The sequence below is a fragment of the Pholis gunnellus genome, assembly GCF_910591455.1.
Source record: "Pholis gunnellus genome assembly, chromosome: 22".
NCBI classification, from domain to species: domain Eukaryota; kingdom Metazoa; phylum Chordata; class Actinopteri; order Perciformes; family Pholidae; genus Pholis; species Pholis gunnellus.
The window spans coordinates 15,193,832-15,218,007 of NC_136549.1; the positions used below are offsets into that span (position 1 = coordinate 15,193,832).

The 24,176-nt window shown below is 41.4% G+C and overlaps 1 protein-coding gene across 1 annotated transcript; it reads right to left on the reverse strand.

Moving 5' to 3' along the window:
• Positions 1–1,503: 1,503 nt before the first annotated feature.
• nrip2 (nuclear receptor interacting protein 2) lies at positions 1,504–23,904 on the reverse strand. Its single transcript, XM_079184139.1, has 6 exons — positions 23,399–23,904; positions 10,707–11,006; positions 5,628–5,710; positions 4,903–5,003; positions 3,435–3,487; positions 1,504–1,931 (listed from the first exon to the last, which is right to left on the reverse strand). Exons 1-6 carry the CDS (start codon positions 23,552–23,554, stop codon positions 1,815–1,817), a joined length of 810 nt encoding a protein of 269 aa, XP_079040265.1. The 5' UTR covers positions 23,555–23,904; the 3' UTR covers positions 1,504–1,814.
• Between the last annotated feature and the right edge of the window lie 272 nt (positions 23,905–24,176).

Here is a 24,176-nt window from a genome sequence, read left to right on the forward strand (position 1 = left end):
GTCAAAAAGCACGGCACGGCTCAGGTGTTATTAAAGCACAGCATGATCTGAGGCAGTTCTTGATTCTCCACACTATGAAAACACTGAGAGACAAGAGAGGCAGGTGGCACTGTAGTCGGGAGTTTCTTGTGACAAACACGAGGCGTCAAAGTGAATAACGTCAGCCCCAAAATAAAAAGGTGATCAATGCACAAAGAATACCAGCTTTCTGTGTAAAGAGGAAGATGAGTTTTCAAGAGGGGCCTTGGCACAGAGCGCAGCCTCAACCGAGCGATGAAGATCTCCTGAAAGAGGGAAGGCAGCTGGGGTCGGCTTTTGGCAGATTGTTCTGACCGGAGCTCGGTGTACCGGTTTGGGGGAAGTTAGGACGTTATCCACTTTTTCCCGTGTGAAACACAAGCTAAAACATGGCATGAAAACAAAATAAAAACCTGCTTCGACTCCTAACCCACACACACACACACACACACACAGCTCCTTCACACACAATCAGACTAGTACACAAACATGCAGACTTGTACAAAGGCAGAACTTTACAAAGTCATGCAGATGGAATGTTTTGATGTTTCTGTAGCCGAGTCAAATATGGCCGGACGTCTATTTTTATTAGAGGGGGGTTTACAGGGAACTACTGTAATTCAGTCTAGGCTGTCGGACTGGGAGTGAGCTCCTGGAAAAACTAAACCACATCAGTCTTTTGATGGGGAAAGAAAAAGCTCCTTTGCTTTTTCTTTATCAAGCTGAATAGAAGTACATCAGAAAAGGTGGTGTTTTTTAAAATTCGAGACGAGAACCCGTCCTTGTCTCCTAAAGAGGTAGCCTGATCCAAACCTATTCACACAAGACTTCAAAAAACTTCTAAAAATTTCCCTTGAACACACTGGAAAGGGGATCCTGAGTACCGACACTTTTTTAGACAAGTTATGTTGATTCTTAAAGGAATAGTTTGACAATTTGGAAACACGTTCATTGACATTCTTGATGAGAGTATGGTGAGATGATGCTACCTCTCTCATGTCAGTCTGTACGTTAAATATGAAGCTACAGCAAGCAGCAATTACCGTAGCTTAGCATAAAGACGAAGGAAAAGGGGAAACAGCGAGCCTGACTCTGTCTAAAAGTGAAATGAAAAAACAAGTTTGAGTTTTTTTAAGGTTTATTTGCAGCCGTTTAACCACCTTTACTACAACAATTCACTAGTGAGCTTTAGAGCTGCTCGTAGGTTTGTTACCTTTAAACAGAGCCAGGCTAGCTGTTTCCCCCTGTTTCCAGTCTTTATGCTAAGCTAAGCTAACCGGCTATCCGCCATCCTTCTCGCTTGGTAAGAAAATTGACTAGCATGTGTCCCAAAGTATGAAACAATTCCTTTGACGCCATTTAAACTAAAATGATTTACAATTTAACACTTTATTTACTTGATGATCTAAAGTAATGTTTGTACAGCCAAATCACAAAATATTCTACTAAAGTTCACGTTAAATGATTATAATGGTTTTCCCTTTTTAGAGAGCATCGTTGTTTCCCAAGCAGCTCAACAGAGGAATTGGATTTGAATAAACAATATAATCATAAAGAATGATTGGATCGGCACCCGCTCTGTAAACTAGACTAATTTAAGATAAGAGATAATCATGGCGAATGTTCTACAAACACATCGATGTAAACTCAAGGACGACGGTGGCGAATGCTCTTCCATGTTCTGGCAGTGTGTGGGAGACACTGTGATCGGACTCGTGCAGACACCAACGGCATCGCGCCACGTTGCTGCAACCAGTCGAGATTCGAGGAAGTGGTCGCCGCCGTGGAGTTCGGGCTCACAGGTTCTCGTTGGTGTCGTGTTGGCACTGGCTGTCGGTCGAAGGGTTCAGGAAGGGCAGCTCCTCGCCGCAGCCCTGCAGCTTCAGGACCCGACTACTCAGGTCCAGGCAGCACTGTGAGAGGAAACACATCGGGGAACGTAATTAGTGGTACATCGGTGGTTCCCAACATGGGGGTCACACATCTAATCTCAGGCCAAAGAGAAAGGAAAAATAACTACAATCTGCATAGTTTAAGTAGATGTTGCTTTGTTTTAAGGACACACGAGCCCAGAAGGTTGGGAACCATTGTGCTTCATGGCCAGATTATGTTCAGATTAGTTGTATCCCTTCACAGAGGTGATTCGTCAGTGGACAGAAGTTTAATAAACAAAACAATACTTTTTTTTTCCAGTTACATCATCCTAAATTGCACATCCTTGGGTTTTGGAGAGTTGGACGAACTAACAGATATAACAAAAATACAGTCTTCACATGAGGATGACGTTAGTATCTCTGAGTCCTGTACTACAAAGTAAAGTTGAGTTGTTTTTGCAGTTCTTGTGTTAATGATGGTAATCATTTTTCATTTCTATATTGTTTATGGAAATTTGTAGAGCAAGCTCATCATGGAAATGTTCATCTAACATCACAAAGTCCTAAAGGGCCAATTTACGAAACTAAGAAAAAAGAGCTCATGTGCGTTAATGCCCTCAAGTCTCTCGTTAATTTGATTTTCGGAGGATATTAACCAGATGCAGCTGATGTAATACTGAAGCTAGAGGGGCACTCGGAGAGTTCAGACCTCCGGCAAGGCCATTAAGTGAAAAATAATATGTGTATCCGCCCCATGATTCTAATACGCTCCCAAATTTATTGGGTTTTTCCTTGGTGTATGCTACACCCTTCCACCAAGTTTCATGAAAATCAAGCAGGTAGTTTTTCCGTAATCCTGCTGACAAACAAACAAACAAACCGAAAACATATTGTCCTTGGTGGAGGTAACTAGAAGGGCACTCGGAGAGCGTAGCCAAGGCCATGCCCGATCTCACCATGTCAACAAAGACGAAGAACGATTTGAGTATCAGCCCCGTAATTCGGATCTGCTCAGAGATGTTATGCTTTCTTCCTTAGTGTATGCTACACCCTTCCACCAAGTTTCATGAAAATCAGACCCGTAGTTTTTCCGTAATCCTGCCGACAAACTCAAACCGAGAACATAATGTCCTCCGTGGAGTGAGATCACTACCTGCAGGTTGCCAGTGAGTCTTTTTCTGACGTTTAAATTGCATTTTTAAATGTGCAATTTCAACAATTCCACCTCACAAGATGTCCTCAATTCGCTGTTATCTGGGTTTTACCTGCACAGTGGGGATCGAGCAGATAGCTGGGCCACTAAAATACCACCACCAGCCTTTCCCCTTAGATAACACCACATACAGCACATCTCCTTTAGGAATGTGTGCCTCCATCTTTCTCCCTCACATTAGATTTATTTCTCTTCTACAGTTTTCTTCTTTTACTTTCCTGTTTTGCTGATTTTTAAAAGCCGTTTCAGGCAGCTGGTCCTTTAAAAAAAACACACAAAAATAAAAGATAAGAAATTGAAAATATTAGCAAAGCAGATGAGGACCTTACTTTAAGTTCCAACAGAGTCTGAAGACCGAGGCACAACTCACACGCCTCATCCTCTGAAAGTGGAAAAAGGAAAGGAGAGACAAAAAGAGAGAAACATGTTCATGAACACCCTCATTTGAACATGCATACATTAGCCTGAATCCAGCAGCCAGCAGCTGTTTAGCTTAGCTTAGCATTAAGATTAAGGGGAAACTGCTAGCCTGGCTCTGTCCTACCTACCAACGCCTCTAAAGCTCACAAATTAACACTTTATTTTATATTTCATTTAATCTGTATCAACAAACAAAGTGTGAAAATGATATATGATGTGTTAATTAGTGCTTAGCTTTAGTGTGCTGGTTGCTTTCCCCCTAAAAACTCCCCGTGAAACAGTGTCGTCGTCAGTTGGATTTTCTGTTGATGAAGTTTGGTTCTTGTTGACAATGCTTCTTCTTTGTCTGTTTGTCTGGAGACAGCTACCTGACACTCTCAGCACAGAAGATGTAAAAGCTTTTATACGACATCATTGTGCTGCATTCGCAATATAAATTGGAAAAGATCAGCAAAACAGACATTTATTTGCTTGAAAATATTGTTGATTTCTTCTTTAACATATTCTTCTCTGTCTAGCTGTCCTTTTATTTAATGGTTATTTCTGCCTGAGTGCTTTGAGACGACAAGAAAGGATTTGCTGTCTGAATGTTAAGTACAGAGACGAGCTCATATCAAACTCAAAATCTCTTTTAACAGAATCTCTGCAGAGGCGACGCAGCAGGTGAATTCATATTTCTCTGCTCCACTTCAGACTCCGCCATGACCTTCACATTTGTGCTTTTGAGTGAAATATCTTAACAGCTGTTGGATTGGATTGCCATGACATTTGGTAGAAATTTCTGTCCCCCTCAGGATGAAATTTAATAACTACGGCTCTAGTTTTTGTGGTTTGTCTCGCATCGTTGGCGCTAGTCAGCTTTATCGGCCCTCGACGGTGCTTTGTTTCACAGATGTATCATAACAACGGCTTGTATATCCACAGTTCTTGGTCTGCCGGTTTCCCTTTTTGAATAGTAAATACAGACCACCACCACCAGCTGGTATCGACAGTTATTTCCTCTCAAGCAGGGGCAGAACGTACACGGTAGTTGGCCGATGGCTGTGGTTTTTGCGGTGTGTTCAAGTGCAACTTTTTGGCGAAGACACAGGCGACGTGAAGGCAACGCAACAATCAGCCTTTTTTTCGCCGCTATAGCTCTTTGATGTTGCAAATACCTGCAAAACGGATGACGTTCCCGTCAGCCTCAGCTGAACTTTTAGAATGCCAACACGCTGAACATTGTATACCTGCTAAACATCAGTGTTTTTGCATTGTATTGGTAGCGTGTTAGCATGGTGACATTAACATTTACAACCCCACAGAGCTGCAGGTTGTAGACTCTTGTTAACAAACAATTTAAATAGTTACATATATACAGTATAGTGTGATTCTTACCTTTGACGAAGGCTGAACACTGGACCGTCTGTCGGCCCAGCTGCAGCTGCAGACCCGTCACTGAGCCGCCACATGGTGAACCGTCCTGAACGGGAACCAGTCTGATAACACACAGCCGTCATATTTCATTTCATTTTATGCTCTAGCTGTCTCCCAGAAAGAGATTTTTTCATTATGTGGCAATCTGAGCTTTCTATTAAAATGTCAATCAAGTTTGTGCTTTTGGGATTTTATTAACTATAATTTTGGGGACAAAGAAAACCAATATCAGAACCCTTTACTGTTTCGTTGATTTCAGCTAATTTGACCTTAATATGAGAACAGAATGTCAGAAGCCAGTGCACAGACTCTGATCTAAAGACTGAGCTTCATTTGGCATTTAAATATCTTTCCTCAAAGATGAAGGTGGTGTCTGGTCTTTAAGAATCTGGATAAAAACCTGCCTTAAGAGCTTGTAATAGTCGTGACTAAATCCCTCCTAAAAGCTTATATCTTTTAGCCAATTCTTTAAATGTTCCTTCTATTCTGATTCCTGTTCTCTATAGACCTTTTTTTTATTGATTTTACTTCAAAACTTCAGCAAAAAACAGATTTTCCATCAATGTTTGGCGTTTGCTTTTGGTCGATTTTATTCTCAAAGCGCTTCATGCTTCTGTATTAAAAGATCTTCGGTACGATACACGTGTCGTGAGTGTGTTTGCGGTTAAGAGCAGGGATTTACTCACCCCAGCCTCTGGCAGCAGGAGCTGGAGATGTGGTTATGTTGGCTGCCGGTGTTGATGGATGCCTTGACTTCACTCTCGCAGCACTGCGGGGAAGACGGAGGGGGGATTCTTAGTGTCACAGTGTGATTTCTCTACTTCAGTTTGGCACCGCAGCACGCGAGGAAACAACCAGTCACAACAGCACATTAACACAACTCTGGGGAGCCTCTGAAACACACTGATCTCGTTTTCTTCTGAACTAATCCATTCTGCTCCCACTACGCTTGTGACACTGCCAAACTGAAAAACAAACTCCAAGTCGACTGTTAATCAACTTTGCACCAATAAAACAAATCTCCCATTGGTGGAGTGTTTCCAAGCCAGCCCTTGTTTTTGTGGAAGGTTTGGTTAAAATGTAATTTGGTGTTTGTAACTCTATTGATTCTGTGTTGGACTCTTGAATCACTATTTGTCCGTTGAGTTCTGCAGGCGTTTGGTTCAACAGTTAATAATCAAGTTAAATATAAACCAACAAGGACATTCTGTGTCCACCAGTACGGATCAGAGAGCAAGAGTTTTATTATTAGCTGATGTGTTAAGTTCATGTTTCTGACTCTGTTTCCTGAAAAGATGCTGATTGTTCAGTTCGTTGAGTGCACTTTCATTTTTCAGACTTAATGATCTCAGAAGCATCACCAGAGCATGAAATATTAACCGAGTGAGTCATATGTGCATTTAACTCATTAGTCCGAGCAAACAGCTCCACGCTGACGCATGATTCATTTAGAAACTATAAACACTGTATTTTTTATAATGTGATGAAATGACAATATATGAAAGGAGTCGCTCGTGTTTACAAACCCAGAGTAAATATCCCGCAACGCTGCAGATCCTCTCAGCTCTACGGAGCGTTTTAACATCTTTCAGCTCATTGTTGTATTTGTTTTCTGGCCAACAGCGTTACTGATTTAGTTCACTCCCACCACTGTCTGTTCTTCTTAGCATTAAAACCTCTTCAACTCCACTGTATGCTAACTGCTCAGCACCAAACAGCAGACAGACCCTGTCAGAGATTATCTGGTGAACATAAAGAGACTAGAGGTATGTTTCTTAGGAGTTGGTGGAGACCAAAAAACGGAGCTAAAAGAGAGTGACTATTGGACTTTCATTCATCAGGTGGACACAAACATGATTCTAAAATAATGATAATGTTGCTCTGTTTCTGCTGGATGTGTAAAAAAGCAACTGTACGCTTACATGTTTGTCTTTACTTGTTACTGCTGCCCCAAAGTGGCCCAAAAAAACAGTTATTAAACATTTAAAGTGATAGTTTGACTGAATGGGTTTTACAATTTAAGTTAAAGTGCAGAAATATAGACAAGTGCCACAAGAGATAACATTTTTAAAGTAAATTAGTATAAATTAAATGAAGTAAAACATACAGTACTGTTTACATACTGTACTCCCACTTTTAGAGGCACAATTAAATAAAATTTAAAACATACTCGACAGGCGGATATGAGAGTGGTATGATCTTATTAAACTCTCTGCAAAAAAAAACTGCAAGTAAGTGTATTTTCACAATGTCTGTCAGATTTTCCCATCATTCAAGCTGGAGTTTTACATTTGCAGACATCTTCTGCCTCTCTCATCCGCTCTGTTGCCTGCAGGGTATTTTCATGTCACAAGAGGAAAACCTGCAGCGCAGCAGATTATAACGGTTTATGGGAACTCTTTCTCTTTTTCTTTGCATCCTGTACACACGTAGGAACATGTTTGCGGGTGAAAATTGACTAATGGTAGAATAAAGAATGTATTCGGAACATATGGTAGCCCTGCATGCATGTGAGATAAGCAGAAAGCAGGCTCCACCCCCGCACTCTTCACTGTGGATCACTCCATGTATAAATTAGATATGTTTCCACTATCATATGCAATATCAGGTATATGCAGCTACATTACTCCAGGGCCTGGCATTGCTTTCAGATAAACTGCAATTCAAGACTCAGTAACGTTCTTAGTATTTTAGTGTTTTATTAAAAGGAACGAGGTTAAAGTCCTCACGGGCAGAGCAGTCCAAATACAGGACTACTCCTCCCCTACATCTATCCGTCAGCTGTCAGAATACAGTTTTTCAAACCCTTCATGTCCAGTATTAGGACACAAGGACACAAGTCCTTTATTGTGTTCCTTTATTTAAATCTCCTACTCCTTCACATCCTCACAAAGCTGATTAATTTGATGTTTTGTTCTCTCTGTGTTGCCAGTCTTTGGGATTCATTCACTTTTTGCTGCATAACTTCTTAAATTGTTAACTGTTTTGAGATATTTATCACAGGTTGTTGGATGGTTAACATGTAGCACCTTTCAGCCTATTGGTGTGTTTTGTATATATATATATATATATGCATACCAATTAAAACATTGGCTATTTAAATATATGAATTAAAAACACGTTTAAATACAATTCTACTTAAATCAGAAACAGTTTCCTTTATATGAAAATATTTTATCACATCTACATGGATTTCAGCACCCAGCCTGATTCCCGACAATGTGTCTGTAAATGTTTCTCTCTCCATCATCAATCAATAACTTATGAACTTGACCCGAGGATAATTCCCCCCCTTGGAAATAGACGTGGTCAGTTTCCATGAGCCTTGTTGTGATCCCTCACTCCCTGTGCAGCCTGAGCTGAGCCTCCTTTATCCTCACTGGCTTATCAGCAGGCCCACAAACCGGCTCTTTTGTCTCAGTCCCAGCGGTGCAGAAATCCTACAGTTTAAAAATAGCTGCCGAATGAGTAACGGAGGAACACTTTGCATTTAATAAGTTGATGATAAAACCGAGCAAAGCACAATGAGTAATAGGGGGGAAAACGCTGAATCTACAAGAACAGTCAGAAGTGGAGCTGTGCTGCATACTTTTAACATCAGAGAGAACAGCAGTTGTTTGATCAGTGTGTTGATTTATTTCAAAGGATACAATTGGCTCCGTCCTTGGTGTCATTCCTTGCTGCAATTATTATTAGCTCTTTAGCCCCTGGATGTAGGCTAAGTGTTAGATATTGGCACTATATATCCAGTGTCTTATGTCTGTCTGTCTACAGCTAAACTAGCCCACTACTGGACCCATCAGCCTCATATCTGTTGTGCTCATTTATGACTGTATGCTCAACGGCCTCTTGTGGGTTTGGTGATTCACATTTTTGGAATACATATTTATTGACTGTTTTATAACGTCATTGACAGCTGACTCCTCACGCCTCCTCTTAAGCGTCCGTTAGGGGCAGCAAGGGATCAGCAACTGCCTCATTAGCAAAATGCTCTTCTGGCAATCAGCTAGGCTAAAAACTAGACCTCAGTCTGCTGCGGGCCACATTTTGGCATTTGTCGTGGCTCAAAAACTGACATCCATGGAAAAGTTGGTCTCATTTTAAGCCAGAGCATCTGTAGATTAATTCCACACCCAATATGTTATGATCCACTACGTTTAGGCCCGTACGAGATGAGTAAATCCCTTTTATCTTTGCAGCCATCTTGACCGTAAGAGAGACCGGAGGGGCAATCGAGTGAGAGTCGATAAAGTCGTAATCAATTCTCAAAATTGCTGTCAACTAATTATCTGTCCATCAAGCAGCATTAAACAGCAGTTTTAGAATCTGTATATTGTATCGGAGCATGAAAGATATTTGAATATTAACTTTATTCTCCTTATAAACTCATATGTACCTGTTGTGTAATGTCCGTTATTCTATAATGGATGTCTGTTTTTGTTAATTCAAGTAGATACTTCACGCAAAACATCACCTACAATGTGTTTAAACATGAAGTATCAGCCGTCTCTGGTGACTCAATACGAAAAATCTGTTGAGGACTGACTGAAGCACCTTTCTGCATACATTAGTCTTAGACAACCCTTAATGACTAATGTGTCCCAGAGAAATCGTGAGATAAGACGGCAAATAAAAAGCATGAATGAGTCACTGGATGCATAATGGTGCAGTTTTCTTCTTTGTTTTGTCGACAGCAGACACCCCAAAAGACCTGCACATGTGATTTACTCGCAGTGCTGAAGGTTAACGTATGCCTCTCTGTAGATAGACTGATGAAGAGTTGCAGTCACATTTATTTTTTTTCAAACCTGGACAGATTTTCAATGTCACGGCTGAATATTAAGCTGATTTTGAAAATGAAGATGAGAGATATTTCAGAACGAGACTTCTATTTTTGCACTTAACGTTATAAACTTGACGTGGAGTTTGAGATGAAAACCCTGTTGAGCTGCATTATGGGAAATGTGGAATTAAGTGCTTTTTTCCCAAACTAGGGACTTAGAGTCAGTACTTCTCAGCCACTGCTGCTAAAGTTTTACCATTGTTTTTATATATGTTTTGTTATATAACAGAAATCCTTGAATGCCCGTTGTCTTCCTCTTGTCCTAAGTAAAACGTATTTTTGCCTTTATTGATAGCAGCTATAGAGCTGAGAGGTAATAAGTGAGGAGTGATGTGTCAGCTTGGTCAAGCATCGATTCCTTTGCTCACTAGTGTGCAATGTCCTCAACCACTGATGTGTACGTATTGCTGTGCTGTCATCTTTACTGGAATTGCTCATTTACACAGGCTCAACGTAAAACCAGGCCAACCCTGATTCCTTTGTTATTAAAAAGGATTTAGAAAAGCAACTCTAAGGTAAAAGCAGAGGTTTGTGGACATAAATTAAGTTTTGTGTAGAAGCTTTACGTGGGCCGGCCACTGCATCAGGACGAGTGGGCCTAAACGAGAGGGCTGCACACACTTTAATGTCAATTTACACATGTATTATTCCCCGTTTTTTTTGTCCTGAGATCCACACAGTTGGACTCTCAGTCACCATGACTCAGCACTCTATTGTTCTGCTCCATCCAGACAACCACTGGATCCTGCCGAAGCTTTTCATGGTTTGTAAAGGGAGAATAAACAAAGAGTGGGCTTTAAGGGATGAGTCATGGGAGCAGAACGGTGCTGTCTTTGTATCGCCTCTTGTTTTTCAGTTTTGATACAGTAGTAGAAAGTGTCAAAGCTTTGAATGTGAGCGAGGAGAGACGCGTTTGCAGTACCTTGCATTGAACAACCAGAGCTGTGAGGAGGGTCGAGCTCTTCTCCGCCATCTGTCTGGCTCCGGCTTCGCTGCTGTCGTCCTCCTCGTCCGACCGTAGGCTCCTCTCGCTTTCCTCCAGAGACTCCCTCTCCTCTGTGGAGTCGTCGGCGGTGCTCTCGCTCTTCTCCTCGGCGTCGGCGGCTCCGTCCTTGTAGTCGGCCAGCGGGGAGCGGATCCTGCCGTTGGCGTCCCGGGCCTCCCCCCGCAGCCGCGTGATGTTTCCCTCCATCAGGCGGCGCTGGACGATGCTGTGAGGTTGCTAGAGGGGGAGACACAAGAGAAAATGGTAGATGGCAGGATTTCTTAGCAACAAGTAGAAATGGAATATGAGTCCAGTTTTACAACAAAACGGACTTGAACAATCCATGTTTTTATGATGGCTGGTACTGATGTTTACAGAGATTCCTTGAGGATGCTTGTGCAAAAAAATTCTAAAGAATTGAAGATTACAGGTTCTCAAATGTGAGACTTTGCTGCATTTCTTCACGTTACTGTAAATCTAATATCTTGAGGTATTGAACTGTTGGTCAGAGAAAACAAGACATTTAAACACGACCCCCTTGGAGTCTGAGGAACTGGGATGGATATCACTTTGTTCTGATGTTATAGACCGAAGGATTAACCGATCAACAAAATAATCAGCAGATGAATCAATAATACAGATAATTAGTAGTTGCAGCCCTATATACGCTTAGTGAAGAGGTCACATCAAATCCAGGATAGTAAGAGTTGAACGTGAGGAGACAATTTTTGTTTAGGGACTAAATTCGCTGTAGTTGACCTCCCTTTGCTTTGCATGGTAAAAAGATAAATGCTATGGTATAAATAGTATTATCTCAACAGTACGCCACAGATAGCTTGTGTGTAAAAGAAATTTGATCTGAAAAAAAGATATGTAGATCATGTCAGCGTAACGGATTATCTGCACATTCAGAAACACGAGAACTTGCTTCTCCAACAGTAACGATGAAGCTTATTTATGCACATGTGTGCAGGCTTTGTGTTGTAGTTTCATTGCAAAGCTGAAACACACAGGTTTAAGTTTTCTGCCTCCATTTCCAAAATCCTCTCTCCATAAATGGTAAATACATTTCCCTTACCACTGATAGCGCGGTGAAAGACTTCCTTTGTCTGTATCAATTACTAATACATTGTAATGCAAATTACTGATCAGAACCTTTGAAATGAATGATTCCTCCACATGATTTTCACCCTCAATTACTGCATATGCATGCTATGCAGACTGCTGATTTTGAATATTATTCAAATTATGAGCTCTACCATTGAGCGTAAATACAGCTTTCGGACGTGGGAACCTCCATACACACACACACACTCGCACAAGAACATCCTCCTCCTCCTCCTCCTCCTCCTCCTCCTCCTCCTCCTCCTCCTCCTCCTCCTCCTCACAAAATAACACACTGGGATTTAAATTGCTAACTTTAGCTTCAGCGGTGGAAATAAAATTGCCTTCCAAACGACCTGAAATACAGGTCACATATTCATGTCATGAAAGCCATTTACTCCTACTTTCAGGTCGTCAGTGTCAGCAGACATTAAATGATTTCTAGCATGGTTCTCTTTTTGCACCTCAACCTGGCGGCCATGTTGTTTGACTACACACACTTTTCGCCTTTCGTGAAGTCTTTAAATAGACAAAAGCAGTTGCCTCGTCCAGTACAGTCACATACAACCTGTATGTTTCAATGTTGTTTTATATATTTAATGTTAGTGTGTTGATCTTATGATTATTGACAGATCTCCACAAACAACATGTGGCCGCCAGTGACTGGCTGTTCCTCTATAATCACATCGCTGTTCATCAGTTCAGACTTTCAGACAACACGCTTTGAAAAGAGCAGGTCACCCAGCTCCAGCAGAGTCTCTGCATTCATTAATGAAGCACAAGGCTTTTGCTTTGCTTTCGGGGTGTTTTTGAACGCTAAAATCAACAGGATCTTTTATTTTGTGAGATAAGATAAGGTAGCACTGTTTTTATCCTGAGGGAAATTGTTGTGCAGCAGCTGCAGTACAAGAATGCAAATGTGAAGAGTTCAGCATGTCGCATGAAATCATTTAGCTCCAAACATATTCAGGGACATCCTGTCGTAGCTGCAGCTCCGTTACAACCAAGAACAACGACAAAGATAACTCTTCCACAACCCACAGCTCATGCTTTGAAGTGACTATAACCAATATGCTGATAATAACAATGGATCATATACTTGTATGTTAAAGAAGTTACTCAAGATGAACCCGCTTTCAGCTCATTGTTTTAAAGCAAAACAGGGACACAATATGTAAAGAATATATAAGAAATGACAGAAACAGAAATATAGACAGAACAAGACAGAAAAAACTAATTATAACACAGAAATACACACACAAAATAATAAGTTTTTACATAGTAGTAATGGTAAATAGTAAATGTTTATTTAATATTTATGATATGTAAATATAGATATATATGTCTATATTGTTATATTCCTATATTGTAACTTCTGCACAATTGTATGTCTTGTGCATAGAAGTAGAATATTTTATTTCTATGGTCTCATCTCTTTTCCTTTTTATACATTTTGCTGTAGCATTGTTGCAGACAACATGAGTCTACTTTTCGTTTCTGAAGTGAAGAGGAGTCGGATTTCATGGAAACTCGTCCCCTGGACCAACGTGTTGCAACAACTGGCTGAATAACCGCCTCACCAGCCAACGTCGGCATCTGTGGAGCCATAAAGTCACCGTTATGAGTATCTTGGTCGAATGCCAGTCTCAAAAAGGACTTCCCCATCTGTCTACCCGTTGTTCTCACTATGCTGTGTCTGTCAAACAGCCTTGATTTTCTACAACCTCCCTCCATCTCTCTCCTCTTTCCGCTACACGTTTACAGAAATTGATCCAATTGGAGAAAACAACCCTTTTAACACTGCTGTTTTTTATAAGCGATGGCAATGATTGTTCCAGACTGGAGAGCTCTTTCTGGGTCATTCTGGACGTTTGACCCCCATCGGATGTGCAGACATTTCGGACCATCTTCTGGTGGCTGAACTGATGTATGTGTGCTTTCACAAAGACAAAGACAACCTTCTTTTGTCTGTGAGGGAACTCCATCCAGCAGCTGTGATTGTTTGACTCTGACCCGTATTACGATATTATGATATAGAGATAAAATAAGGATGGAAAAGATTCTCTCCCCTGTTTTTTTTTTTCCACATCACTGGTCATTATTTAACGTTTCTGCTCTGATTAACATGCGCATAGCAAAGCTAGATTCTGCCGTTAAAGTGTTCCTGACTAGAATTTAAATGAAGGACGATTTCATGGGTGGGCAAGCAGCAAGGAGAAGGAGAAATATGGAACAATAAAGAAGAAAAGGCATCGAGCCCCAAGAGGCCGAGGCTATACAACCTCGACATGGCTGTGATAATGTCTTCTCATGCCTGGACATCTCTGAGGGTTGCCTGGCTTTAATACAACACCTCTACAGATCATGGAGAAGTCAGACTGTCTGCCAGGTCGAAGAGAACTGATTCATTTTGAAAAAAAATCAAATGCTGTGAATCCACTATCTTCCTGTCCAAGCTGGAAAGCAACACTTCAAACTAGTGATCACCAGCGTGTACATTTAGTCCATTCGTTCCTCTCCGAGCTCCAGCTGTGGCCCAGCTCTGAAACAGGCAGTGATGAGCCTCTTTACATCTCTCCTCTTTACATCCCTCATCTTTACATCTCTCCTCTTTACATCCCTCCTCTTTACATCTCTCCTCTTTACATCCCTCCTCTTTACATCCCTCCTCTTTACATCCCTCCTCTTTACATCCCTCCTCTTTACATCCCTCATCTTTACATCCCTCATCTTTACATCTCTCCTCTTTACATCCCTCCTCTGTACATCCCTCCTCTTTACATCCCTCCTCTTTACATCCCTCCTCTTTACATCCCTCATCTTTACATCCCTCATCTTTACATCTCTCCTCTTTACATCTCTCCTCTTTACATCTCTCCTCTTTACATCCCTCCTCTTTACATCCCTCCTCTTTACATCCCTCCTCTTTACATCCCTCATCTTTACATCCCTCCTCTTTACATCCCTCATCTTTACATCTCTCCTCTTTACATCTCTCCTCTTTACATCCCTCATCTTTACATCTCTCCTCTTTACATCTCTCCTCTTTACATCTCTCCTCTTTACATCCCTCCTCTTTACATCCCTCATCTTTACATCTCTCCTCTTTACATCTCTCCTCTTTACATCTCTCCTCTTTACATCCCTCATCTTTACATCTCTCCTCTTTACATCTCTCCTCTTTACATCCCTCATCTTTACATCTCTCCTCTTTACATCTCTCCTCTTTACATCTCTCATCTTTACATCTCTCCTCTTTACATCTCTCCTCTTTACATCTCTCCTCTTTACATCTCTCCTCTTTAGCTCTCTCCTCTTTTTCCGTATTACCTTAGCACTCATCTCTTCCCTCTCCCTCTCCTCATATCACTTCTCATCTCCTCTTTTATCCTTTTCATTGCAATTATTTGAAATCAAAACACTATTTCTGCTTTCCACTGGTGTCATTTATTCCCATAAAACCAACTCAAACCCCGGGCTTAACATAAAAACAATTTAAAAAGTAATCTTCTCTGCAGGAGCTCCTTGACACATGAACTAATCAAATTCAATCAGCAGCTCCTCTTTAGACTCAATTGTTTTTTTTATTGTCGTGTTCTCGACATCGGCCTCCTCCTCTGTCCCACCTGACCACTCACTGGCAAAATCACACATTTATTAACACCAATAACCGTAATTATCCTCTTATGCAAATTAGGGAAAAAACAGCTTATTAAAGGGGGAACAATGACAGGTTGTCTTTAAATCCGTGGGTACAATGGAAGCAGGAACTGCTTACAGCTAATTCTGCATAACAATATGCCGGAAACATGCCTCACAAACACAACACTCTTTGTTTACATCCCCCAAAGCATCATGGGAATTGTAGCTCCAAATTGATGATATCGTGAGTAACAAAAACCATGAATGTTAACTTTTTCCATGTTTTTCCATCACTTCCCTCCTGACACATCATTCCACTGGCTGCTTGTCAGCAGGTTGAGAATATGTGATTCGGCATCAATCATGTGTCCTCATGGATTTCCTGTCATGAATTTAAACGGCGACAGCAGGCAGCGGCGTCCCATAAAGAGTTTATCTATAATACACGATGCAACCTGCTGTGTTCGATTCGTTCGACAGTGAATTGTTTTATTGTTGAAGCATGCTGAGGTGAAATTGGCATCACTGAGGTGTAATCTGGCTGTTCATTTTTCTCAGCATGCAGACGGATTTTGGAAGATATAATTTTGAATGTTTCAAAGATATTGTGGCAACCATCGTTTATCACGTTTAACAGATAATTAATGGCGTTGATTTGATCACGAGGCCACCAGAGAGCTCCCTTCTCTTTGCTGAAACATCTTCTGTTGGGTAGGTTCAGGATTAGTCTCCCAAAAGGTGACTTATTTCATGTGAACTTAATATATTGCTCCATTAACTAACACATCTATGAGCACAGTTTATTTTGTGTATTTTGACTCAATCCTACATACACCGTCCGGCTGCCACTAGAGCACCAAATGTGGATTAATCCGCCGTTGAAAATAGTCCCCAACAAATGCACTAAACTGAGTAGTTTACTGTGAAGACAGAGGTTTATTTTGAAAAGATTATGCATGTGACAAGCGGATATTGACAAATGTTGCTGGAAAACACGAGATATCGCACAAACCTGAATGCGTTGAACCAGGATGCTAGTGTGCATGTGAAAAGGCCTGTGAGACACTGTGTTCCTCTGTGTCTGTTCATGCGTGGTCTGTTGCTGATGCCGCTGATGTGCGTCCTGTGGTGACCCCTGAACACTAACCAGTCCAAACCAGTCCTCAAGACAACTGTTAATGTCTGACGCCAGCATCCTCCTCCTCCTCCTCCCCCTCTCTGGCTCGCTTTCCAAGTTTCTTTTTCTCTGTATTTATCCCTCTGTGAGTCAGATTAGAGGCTCATTGCCATGTGGCCTAATTATCTGAGTGCAACAGGCAGCTCTCTCTCTCTCTCTCTCTCTCTCTCTCTTTCTAATGCCCTCTTTCTCATTCTGATGGAGGTCCCCAGCGGCTGACTTCCTGTTGCACCGTCCAGGAGGCTCCAGCAGCTTCACATCTGCTGCCTCCCCCTCTTTCTCTCTCTCTCTCTCTCTCACACACTCTCTCTCTCTCTCTCTCACACACTCTCTCTCTCTCTCTCTCGCTCTCTTGTAATTAAACAGATGTGGTCACCAATTAGCGCTGCTATTTTTCAATTAGTTTTGGTCCCATTAGAAGAGGCATTTGCTGTAACGCTGAATGATTAGTTCATTAGTCTATTTTTATAAGCAATAAATGGTTCATTCATTGCTCAGTGTCTATAAAACGTGTATCCTGATGTTTTTATCTTTCTACATTAGTGCTGAAAACTTCAGTTGATTAATTGATTGGTCCATCATGAAGCCTCCTTGTTTGTCATCACCTTTATTTTACCTTTCTGGATGATTTAAAGGATCAATACTAGAGGAATGAACAACCATTATTGAAAGTTATGTGGTAAAATAATGAGTCGAACAAACCAGGAAAGTCCACTAAGGACAGGTGGGAGGCAGCGTGGATGGATGGGTCAAACCATCAGACGAACACAAGACTTCCACTCAGGAGACCGCTGTTTATAATGTAGCTCTTTTGAGAGTCTTGATTTAACAAAATGTAGATTTTTGGAACAATAACTTCATAAATCATCCCAATGAAGTGGTTTATCGATTACAGATTCAACAGAAACAACTATTTTAATAATTTTTTAAGCTTCAGAATGTTTTTCCCTGATCTTTTTCTATATTGAATATCTTTTGTTTGTACGAAACAAACTATTTGAAGACACTATTTTGCAGTCATTGTCATTTAAAAAAAAAAATGTTATAGACAAAATGAATAGTTGATCATCAAAAATGTATCTATATCTAAAATAATCATTAGTTGCAGACTTAGTCAGCCATCTTTCTTCCAACACTACATCCAGATTTATTTTGTAAATGTGAATTATCATTATTTTCTGTGGATTTCCGGGAATTTTGGACTTTTCCCTTCATATCTATTAATTAAAAACACCAATATTACATTTGAATCCACTTTTGATGCCGAGGTGTCATTAATCACTACCAACAAATGCACAAAAACAGCTCTTCTTCCTCCTCTCTGTCCCGGTATCGTGGGTCCTCTCCTCTGTTGTTGGGGTTGTTTTGTCGTTTTAGTTTTTTCGGGTATTTTTAGCCTCCCGTCTCCCTACCCAGCACTGAGGGAGCAGCTGAAGAAGTGTTGCCGCCCATCCACAGCTCCAGATGACACAGAGAGAGACAGGTTTACCCTAACCTCTCTCCAGCCCACCTAATTGCCCCCGAGCTAATAATAAAGCCTGCACACGATTTCAGCATTGTTTGTCTTGGAGGGAACAGGAAGAGGCAAACTCCCCAGAGCCCGGCGCTCACGCCGAGTGACATTGTCGTGTTTGCTTTTCACTTTGAAGTGCTACTTTGCCTTCTGGAGAAAATAAACAATCGAGTTTGTAAAGTGAATCTGGATGAAAATAAAAAGCTGCTCCAGGATGAGATGTACTGTACACCATCTGCTCGTATGAATGCAGGACGTTTTGAAAGGAGAGGAGATAGTACAACACCTCTTCACACTGGTTTAGCTATATTTAAGAAATGAAATGTTTAGTAAATCACTTAAGTTGTATTTAATGCTCTTAAATGTGCCGACGTTTGACATGTAAGCCCAGTTCTGTAGCTTTTGATCATCCTCAGAAAGCACCTGGAGACTGCAGTCTCTCGATTAGACAGGCTTTCACTCACTCACACACACACACACTCACTCACTCACACACACAGAGTTTTCTGACTCACTCATGTGTAAGAGAGCAACATGAGCAAACGGACAACTGAGCTGCAGGGAGAAGAAGAAGAAAGAGGCTTCAGTCGGTGTTTGCAGCACAATTAGACCAAAACCAGATGTTGACAGCAGTCACACAAATTAGCTGATTTCATTTCATGAAGGAATAGTTTTAGTATTTTGGGAAATGCGCTTATTTGGTTTCTTGCAGACTACTGTGACACCTCAAAGGTAACCAGCAGCTGGTTAGCTTAGCTTAGCATAAAGACTGGAACCAGGGGGAAACAGCTAGCCTGGCTCTGTTCAAAGGAAGGGAAATCTGCCTGCCAGCATCTCCAAAGCTCACTAATTAACATGTCGTCTGTTTAGTCTGCTGGTTTTAGAGGGATTAGTGGTAAATGAGAAAATGTTTGTGGGATTTTTGATTGTTTTGTTGTTGTATTTGGAGTTTGTCATTTAGGTAATCTCTCCTTTAAAGCCAGCATTACGATTGACCTTTTTTTAAGAGCAGCCTGCCAAATAATTTAATTTGTTTGAGTTTCACTGAAGACTTTGAGCCAAAAAGGCTTTAATGACCTGACAAATTCAACAAGACAATGAATACTTAAGATGTTTGGTATTAAATCGGAAATAATATTATAAACTGAATATGTGTCGGAGGCTTCAACATAGAAATGAAAGACATCCGATTGGGGTATTTTTTGATAGTCATCTTTCCTCTTTTACATTTATCTTCCTCATTTTGGCGCATAGTAAATGTCGAGCACGTACAGTAGAAAACCGTGAGATTACACAGTGGTTACACAACAACTCAGTCCATGCTGAGCTCAAGTGTTAATGTAACTGCGCTCTGATGTTTCCAACCCAATAACCCAAACACACACACAGATATACCCTCACTCCCTCCAGTTCACTCTTCTTACGTTTCACACCCATGTACCAAAGCCCTCCATGTGTTACGTAAGACATGCCCAGTAAACCGTGCTTCCACCATGACCATCTCCTGCCGTCGCTCTCCTTCCCCTCCATCACTCTGCGTTAGAGCGGTGGATTTTGCCCTTTTCATGCTCACTGCTCCACTTACTTTGCAGCACAACATGGCCGGAGTGATGCTGCTGCTGCTGCTGCTGAGAGTGAGAGGACCTCGGGCTAAACAGCAGCAAAACAAATTCACTCTTACATAACAGGCTCTGCTGCTGAATTACACACTGGACAGGCCAGCGAGCAGAAATTAAGAGGAAGCAAGACGAGGTTACAGCCAAAGTGTTTGTGTCTGGCACAGAAACTGAAAAGCATCCATCTTTGCTGATTCTGTGGCAGCACACCATTCGTTTGAATTCAAAGAATTGCTTTATTTTTGCTTTCTTGCAGAGAGTAAGATGAGTAGATTGATGCCACTCTCACAATTCTGTCTTTAATAAGTATGAAACTGGAGCCAGGAGATAGTTAGCTTAGCTTAGCTATTTTGTTTAGCCTAAAATTTCCCAGAGCTTATAGTGACATTTTCAAATTGCTTTTTTCTCTGACCGAAAGTCCAAAATCTCAAACAAATCTCACATTTGGGAAGCTTGAACCACAAAGTGTTTGGCAGTTTTGCTTGAAAAAATGACACAGTTGATCATTGAAATGGTCATATTCATCTTAAGTTCAATGATTCATGGAGTTGAAGTATGAAGTCTAAATTTCCAAAATAACTACATTCTGCCTTCTCTAGCAAAACCAGGTGACATCCTCCAGTTCTGAACAGTGAAGCCAATATCTTAAACTTGCATTCTCTCTAATGGCCATCAGGGGGCGACTCCTTCATTTCTTAATTGAAATACCACGCTTCTATAGTAATGATTTTACGTCTTTTTTAAATGAACATTTATTGTTAAAGATCAGCGTCTGACATTCAAGATATGACCTTTTGTTTAAGGAGGCAACAAGCCATTCTTCAACAGTAATTAGATTTAAAAAAAATACTATAATATAACTGGAAAATTTGTAGTCTAACGTCCTCCAGACAAACAAACGTATCGGCTTTATCCCGATGATCTCATTTTTGTCGGTGAGTGTTCGGCCACCTCAGAAACACATCATGCTTTCTTTTCATTTGGTGTCTATTCAGAGCCTGAAAGATGTCGCTGGCTGTCTGCAGAGAAGACAAACAGAAGCGCTGTGTCTCCCATGTTCCCAACGTTAAAAATCATCATCTTGTTAGATGACATGCACATCGTGCTGAGCTTCCCGTGGCCACAGCTGCCGCACGGAATTGTGTTTTAGATATAGTGAGATGAGCGTCATTCCGTCTTCGAGGAGAAGATAATTGGTATTATGATCAGAGTGTTCGGGGCCCTTCAGGTTGAGTCACAGGCTCAGGTTTTTGGGGACTATTATCTTGGCTTCGATTATTTTTTTCCTTTTATCTTTAATAGTGTTTCGATGTGCAGTTTTGGTTTATTATGAAGCCAAAAGATTATAACTTTTGTAACTTCTTTTGTGTGCAGTTTCATTCTCCATCTAACTGCTTATTTTAATGGAAGGAATCTAATTAAGGCTGCAACTAACCTGTTATATCAAACTATTTGTTGATCATTTTTTGATTGCTTGACTGATCATTTTTAAAGGAAAAATTCCCAAAAGCTTTGAGTTTCTGTCGTGTCCTTCGATGATCAGCAAAGTAACTTCGCCGTTATAGTTACTGTGGCCTGACTGGAGTCTGGTGGCTTTAATTGTATGTTTTGTACGTGATTGAATTATAATATTTGTCCAATTCAACGCTGGTCACATGGCATCGCACCAGAACAGATTAGCATGTCCACCCGGTTGTCATGTGACCGTCAATGCAGATTACTGCAGAGTTATTTGTCCTGGGAATAAATGCTGATTGTAACATTTCCCAGTAAAGACAAAAGCCAGATTTCAGTGCTTGTGGGCTTTTTTGTCCAGTGGCAAAGGAGCTTTAGATTAATCCTCTGGGGACCATGAACATTTGTGCCAATTTTCAAGGCAATCCGTCCAAAAGTAAAGATATATTTTAGTCTGGACCAATGCCAATACCATGGCTGAAACAGAGAAATGCTTACACGTTTAAATAACATCGACTTATTATCGGCACACTTGCCTTTTTAAATGAGGCTACCTCTGGAACATGGGGTCAATAAAGGAGGGAAGAGGGTGAAAACATATCTGTCATTAGATTACAAAAACATGTGACTCAGTGAAAGAAGAGGAGGTGGAAGACGGTAGAATATTTTTTTTCTAGCAGCAAATGTTGGTATTAAAAGCTGGCAGGCGTACATGCATGTGATATTCACAGAGCACTGCTGGTGCTGCTTCACGGTGCCAGAGTGATTGTGTCGAGGCTCTTGGAGAGCTCTGGGGGATCTGGGAAGCCGCCATGAAACCAGAACTGTGTCAGAGGAGAGCTGGAGTAATAAATTGTTCAGATTATCACAGGGAGTTCCTCCAGAGTTTATACCAGCTTCAGTTTATGAGGCTTCTGGAGGAAGAGGAAGAGAAGAGGTTGGAGATGTCTTTCATCCGTATACATCAACCATAAAACACGTGTGTGTTCTCCTGAATGTATAACGACATCTTTCTATTTGAGAGGCCTGCACATTGCACTGTGCACTGTTACAGGCTTTGATGTGACGTTTCCGTCCTCTTTGCAAAGTGCAAGACTCTGAATCTTTCATGACCCTTTCCACTTCCTTTTCAAGTCTGCACTTGATGACTTACAGTAGATGAAGTAGTGTATCAGAGCAGGAAATGTTGGTCGTACATAAGAGTCAAACAGCAGCCGTCTCCTCTAAAGCAATAATGAAAATAAGGGTTAGTAGCAGCTCTCTCCACCGATAAAAAGGTTGTATAAAGCCTTTTGTGGCTTTAGACGGAGGTGAGTGGAATCTGATGAATTACCTCAAGTGATGTCACTTGAGTCAGTGTTGGTTTGGTCTGAAAACTACAAATTTGAAAATGTAAAAAAAAGTAATAAATCTGTTGGTGTGGAGTTAGAAAGACTTGAGCTCAGACCTCTGCTCCTCATTTCTGCTCGAGGCTACATTAGCCGCTACTAGCATAACGCGCCTGACTGAACTGTTGGCAGTCGAGTTGCATTGTGGGTAATGTAGGTGCCAGGTTTTAATAGCAAGAAGAATGTATGAAATACATTTTGGTCCTAAATACAATGTAAGATTTACGTTGCTCATGTCTGTAGGACAATAATAAACATCTATCTTAGTTTGAGCAGTTTTAGAGTAAATGTTGCGCGGGACTGTTTGTCTGGAGGATGATCCATAAACCCCAAATTGCATGTGGTCAGTAAAGTCGGCTGGTTAAGTCAGCATCAATGTAGACTTGCTATTCCAGCCCTTGCTAATTAGTTTGTGATGGACCCTCGACATGGACGCCCAAATGGAGTAGAAGTGAGCAGGGAGAGGGTTTAGGGGCTGATATCTCTGATCTGACATCGATTTTGATCAATATATTTTTTTAAACTCTCCATCATGAGTCCACATTGTCACAGGAGTGCAATGCTAAATGAGTGAAGGACTCTTTTTAAATATGACATGCACAGTTACCATCCAATTTTGACACCTACTACCACTCTCACTCTGAGCACCTGGCAACGCACATGCTCTCAAAATCACATAAATCACAATCTGATCGCCTCAAGCGCTGGTTTAGATTCTCTAAAAGTCTACTCACCAAGTCCTTCGACGTGCCCAGTCTCTTGAGCCCGTCCAGGGGCAGGAGGTCGGCCGAGTCCTTGTGTGAGAACTGGGTGGCCTGCTTCAGACGCCTCTGCTGGTGCAGGATGGCTTTATCCCGGATGGCTAGATCGCCTTTCTTCGCCTCACTCATGGTCTCGGGGACTCAGGTCTATTTTCTGGTGCTGAAGCACAGAAGCACTTGAGGTCTGTAACCTCTCTGCAGCAAGACAGCAAGAGACAGAGTGGATGTCCGTGTGCAGAAGATGAGAAACCCCCAGACAGCTTCTTTTCTTCTTTTTTTTAAGCTGTTCTTTTTAAGCCACAGAATAAACCTGCAGTTGTTGCCTCTTCCACCCTGTTTCTGCCCTCTCTGAAATGTCCTTCCCTCTGGGCTCGCTGTGCTGCCTCTTCCTCTCTGTGTGCGGTCCTCTGCATGTATTTGTCTCAGCAGCTTTAGGAGCTATTGTCCTGTCCTGGATGCTCCCCTGATGTAGACATGCATCTTCCTCACAATGTCAAGATCTGTTCTGTCTGTTACAGAGGCTGTGGTGTAGGTGTGACTGAGAGTGTGTTATTTCCCCTCCCCTCAGTGTCGTCTGTCCTTGGATCTCTCTCTCTCTCTCTCTCTCTCTCTCTCTCTCTCTCTCTCTCTCTCGCTCTCTCTCTGACACACTCACATCTCTGCTTTCAAGTGTATTCTCTCTCTCTCTCTCTCTCTCTCCCCTCTGAGCCCTCCTCTTTCTCTCTCTCTCTCTCTCTCCCCTCTGAGCCCT

Excerpts from the sequence above, each read along its gene's own strand:
- nrip2 (XM_079184139.1), bottom strand. The coding sequence starts at position 23,554 with ATGAGTGAGGCGAAGAAAGGCGATCTAGCCATCCGGGATAAAGCCATC. Across the intron at positions 5,711-10,706 it reads CTCTGGTTGTTCAATGCAAG|TGCTGCGAGAGTGAAGTCAA; the intron begins GTACTGCAAACG and ends TCTTCCCCGCAG. Across the intron at positions 1,932-3,434 it reads AGACTCTGTTGGAACTTAAA|TGCTGCCTGGACCTGAGTAG; the intron begins GTAAGGTCCTCA and ends TTCCTCTCACAG.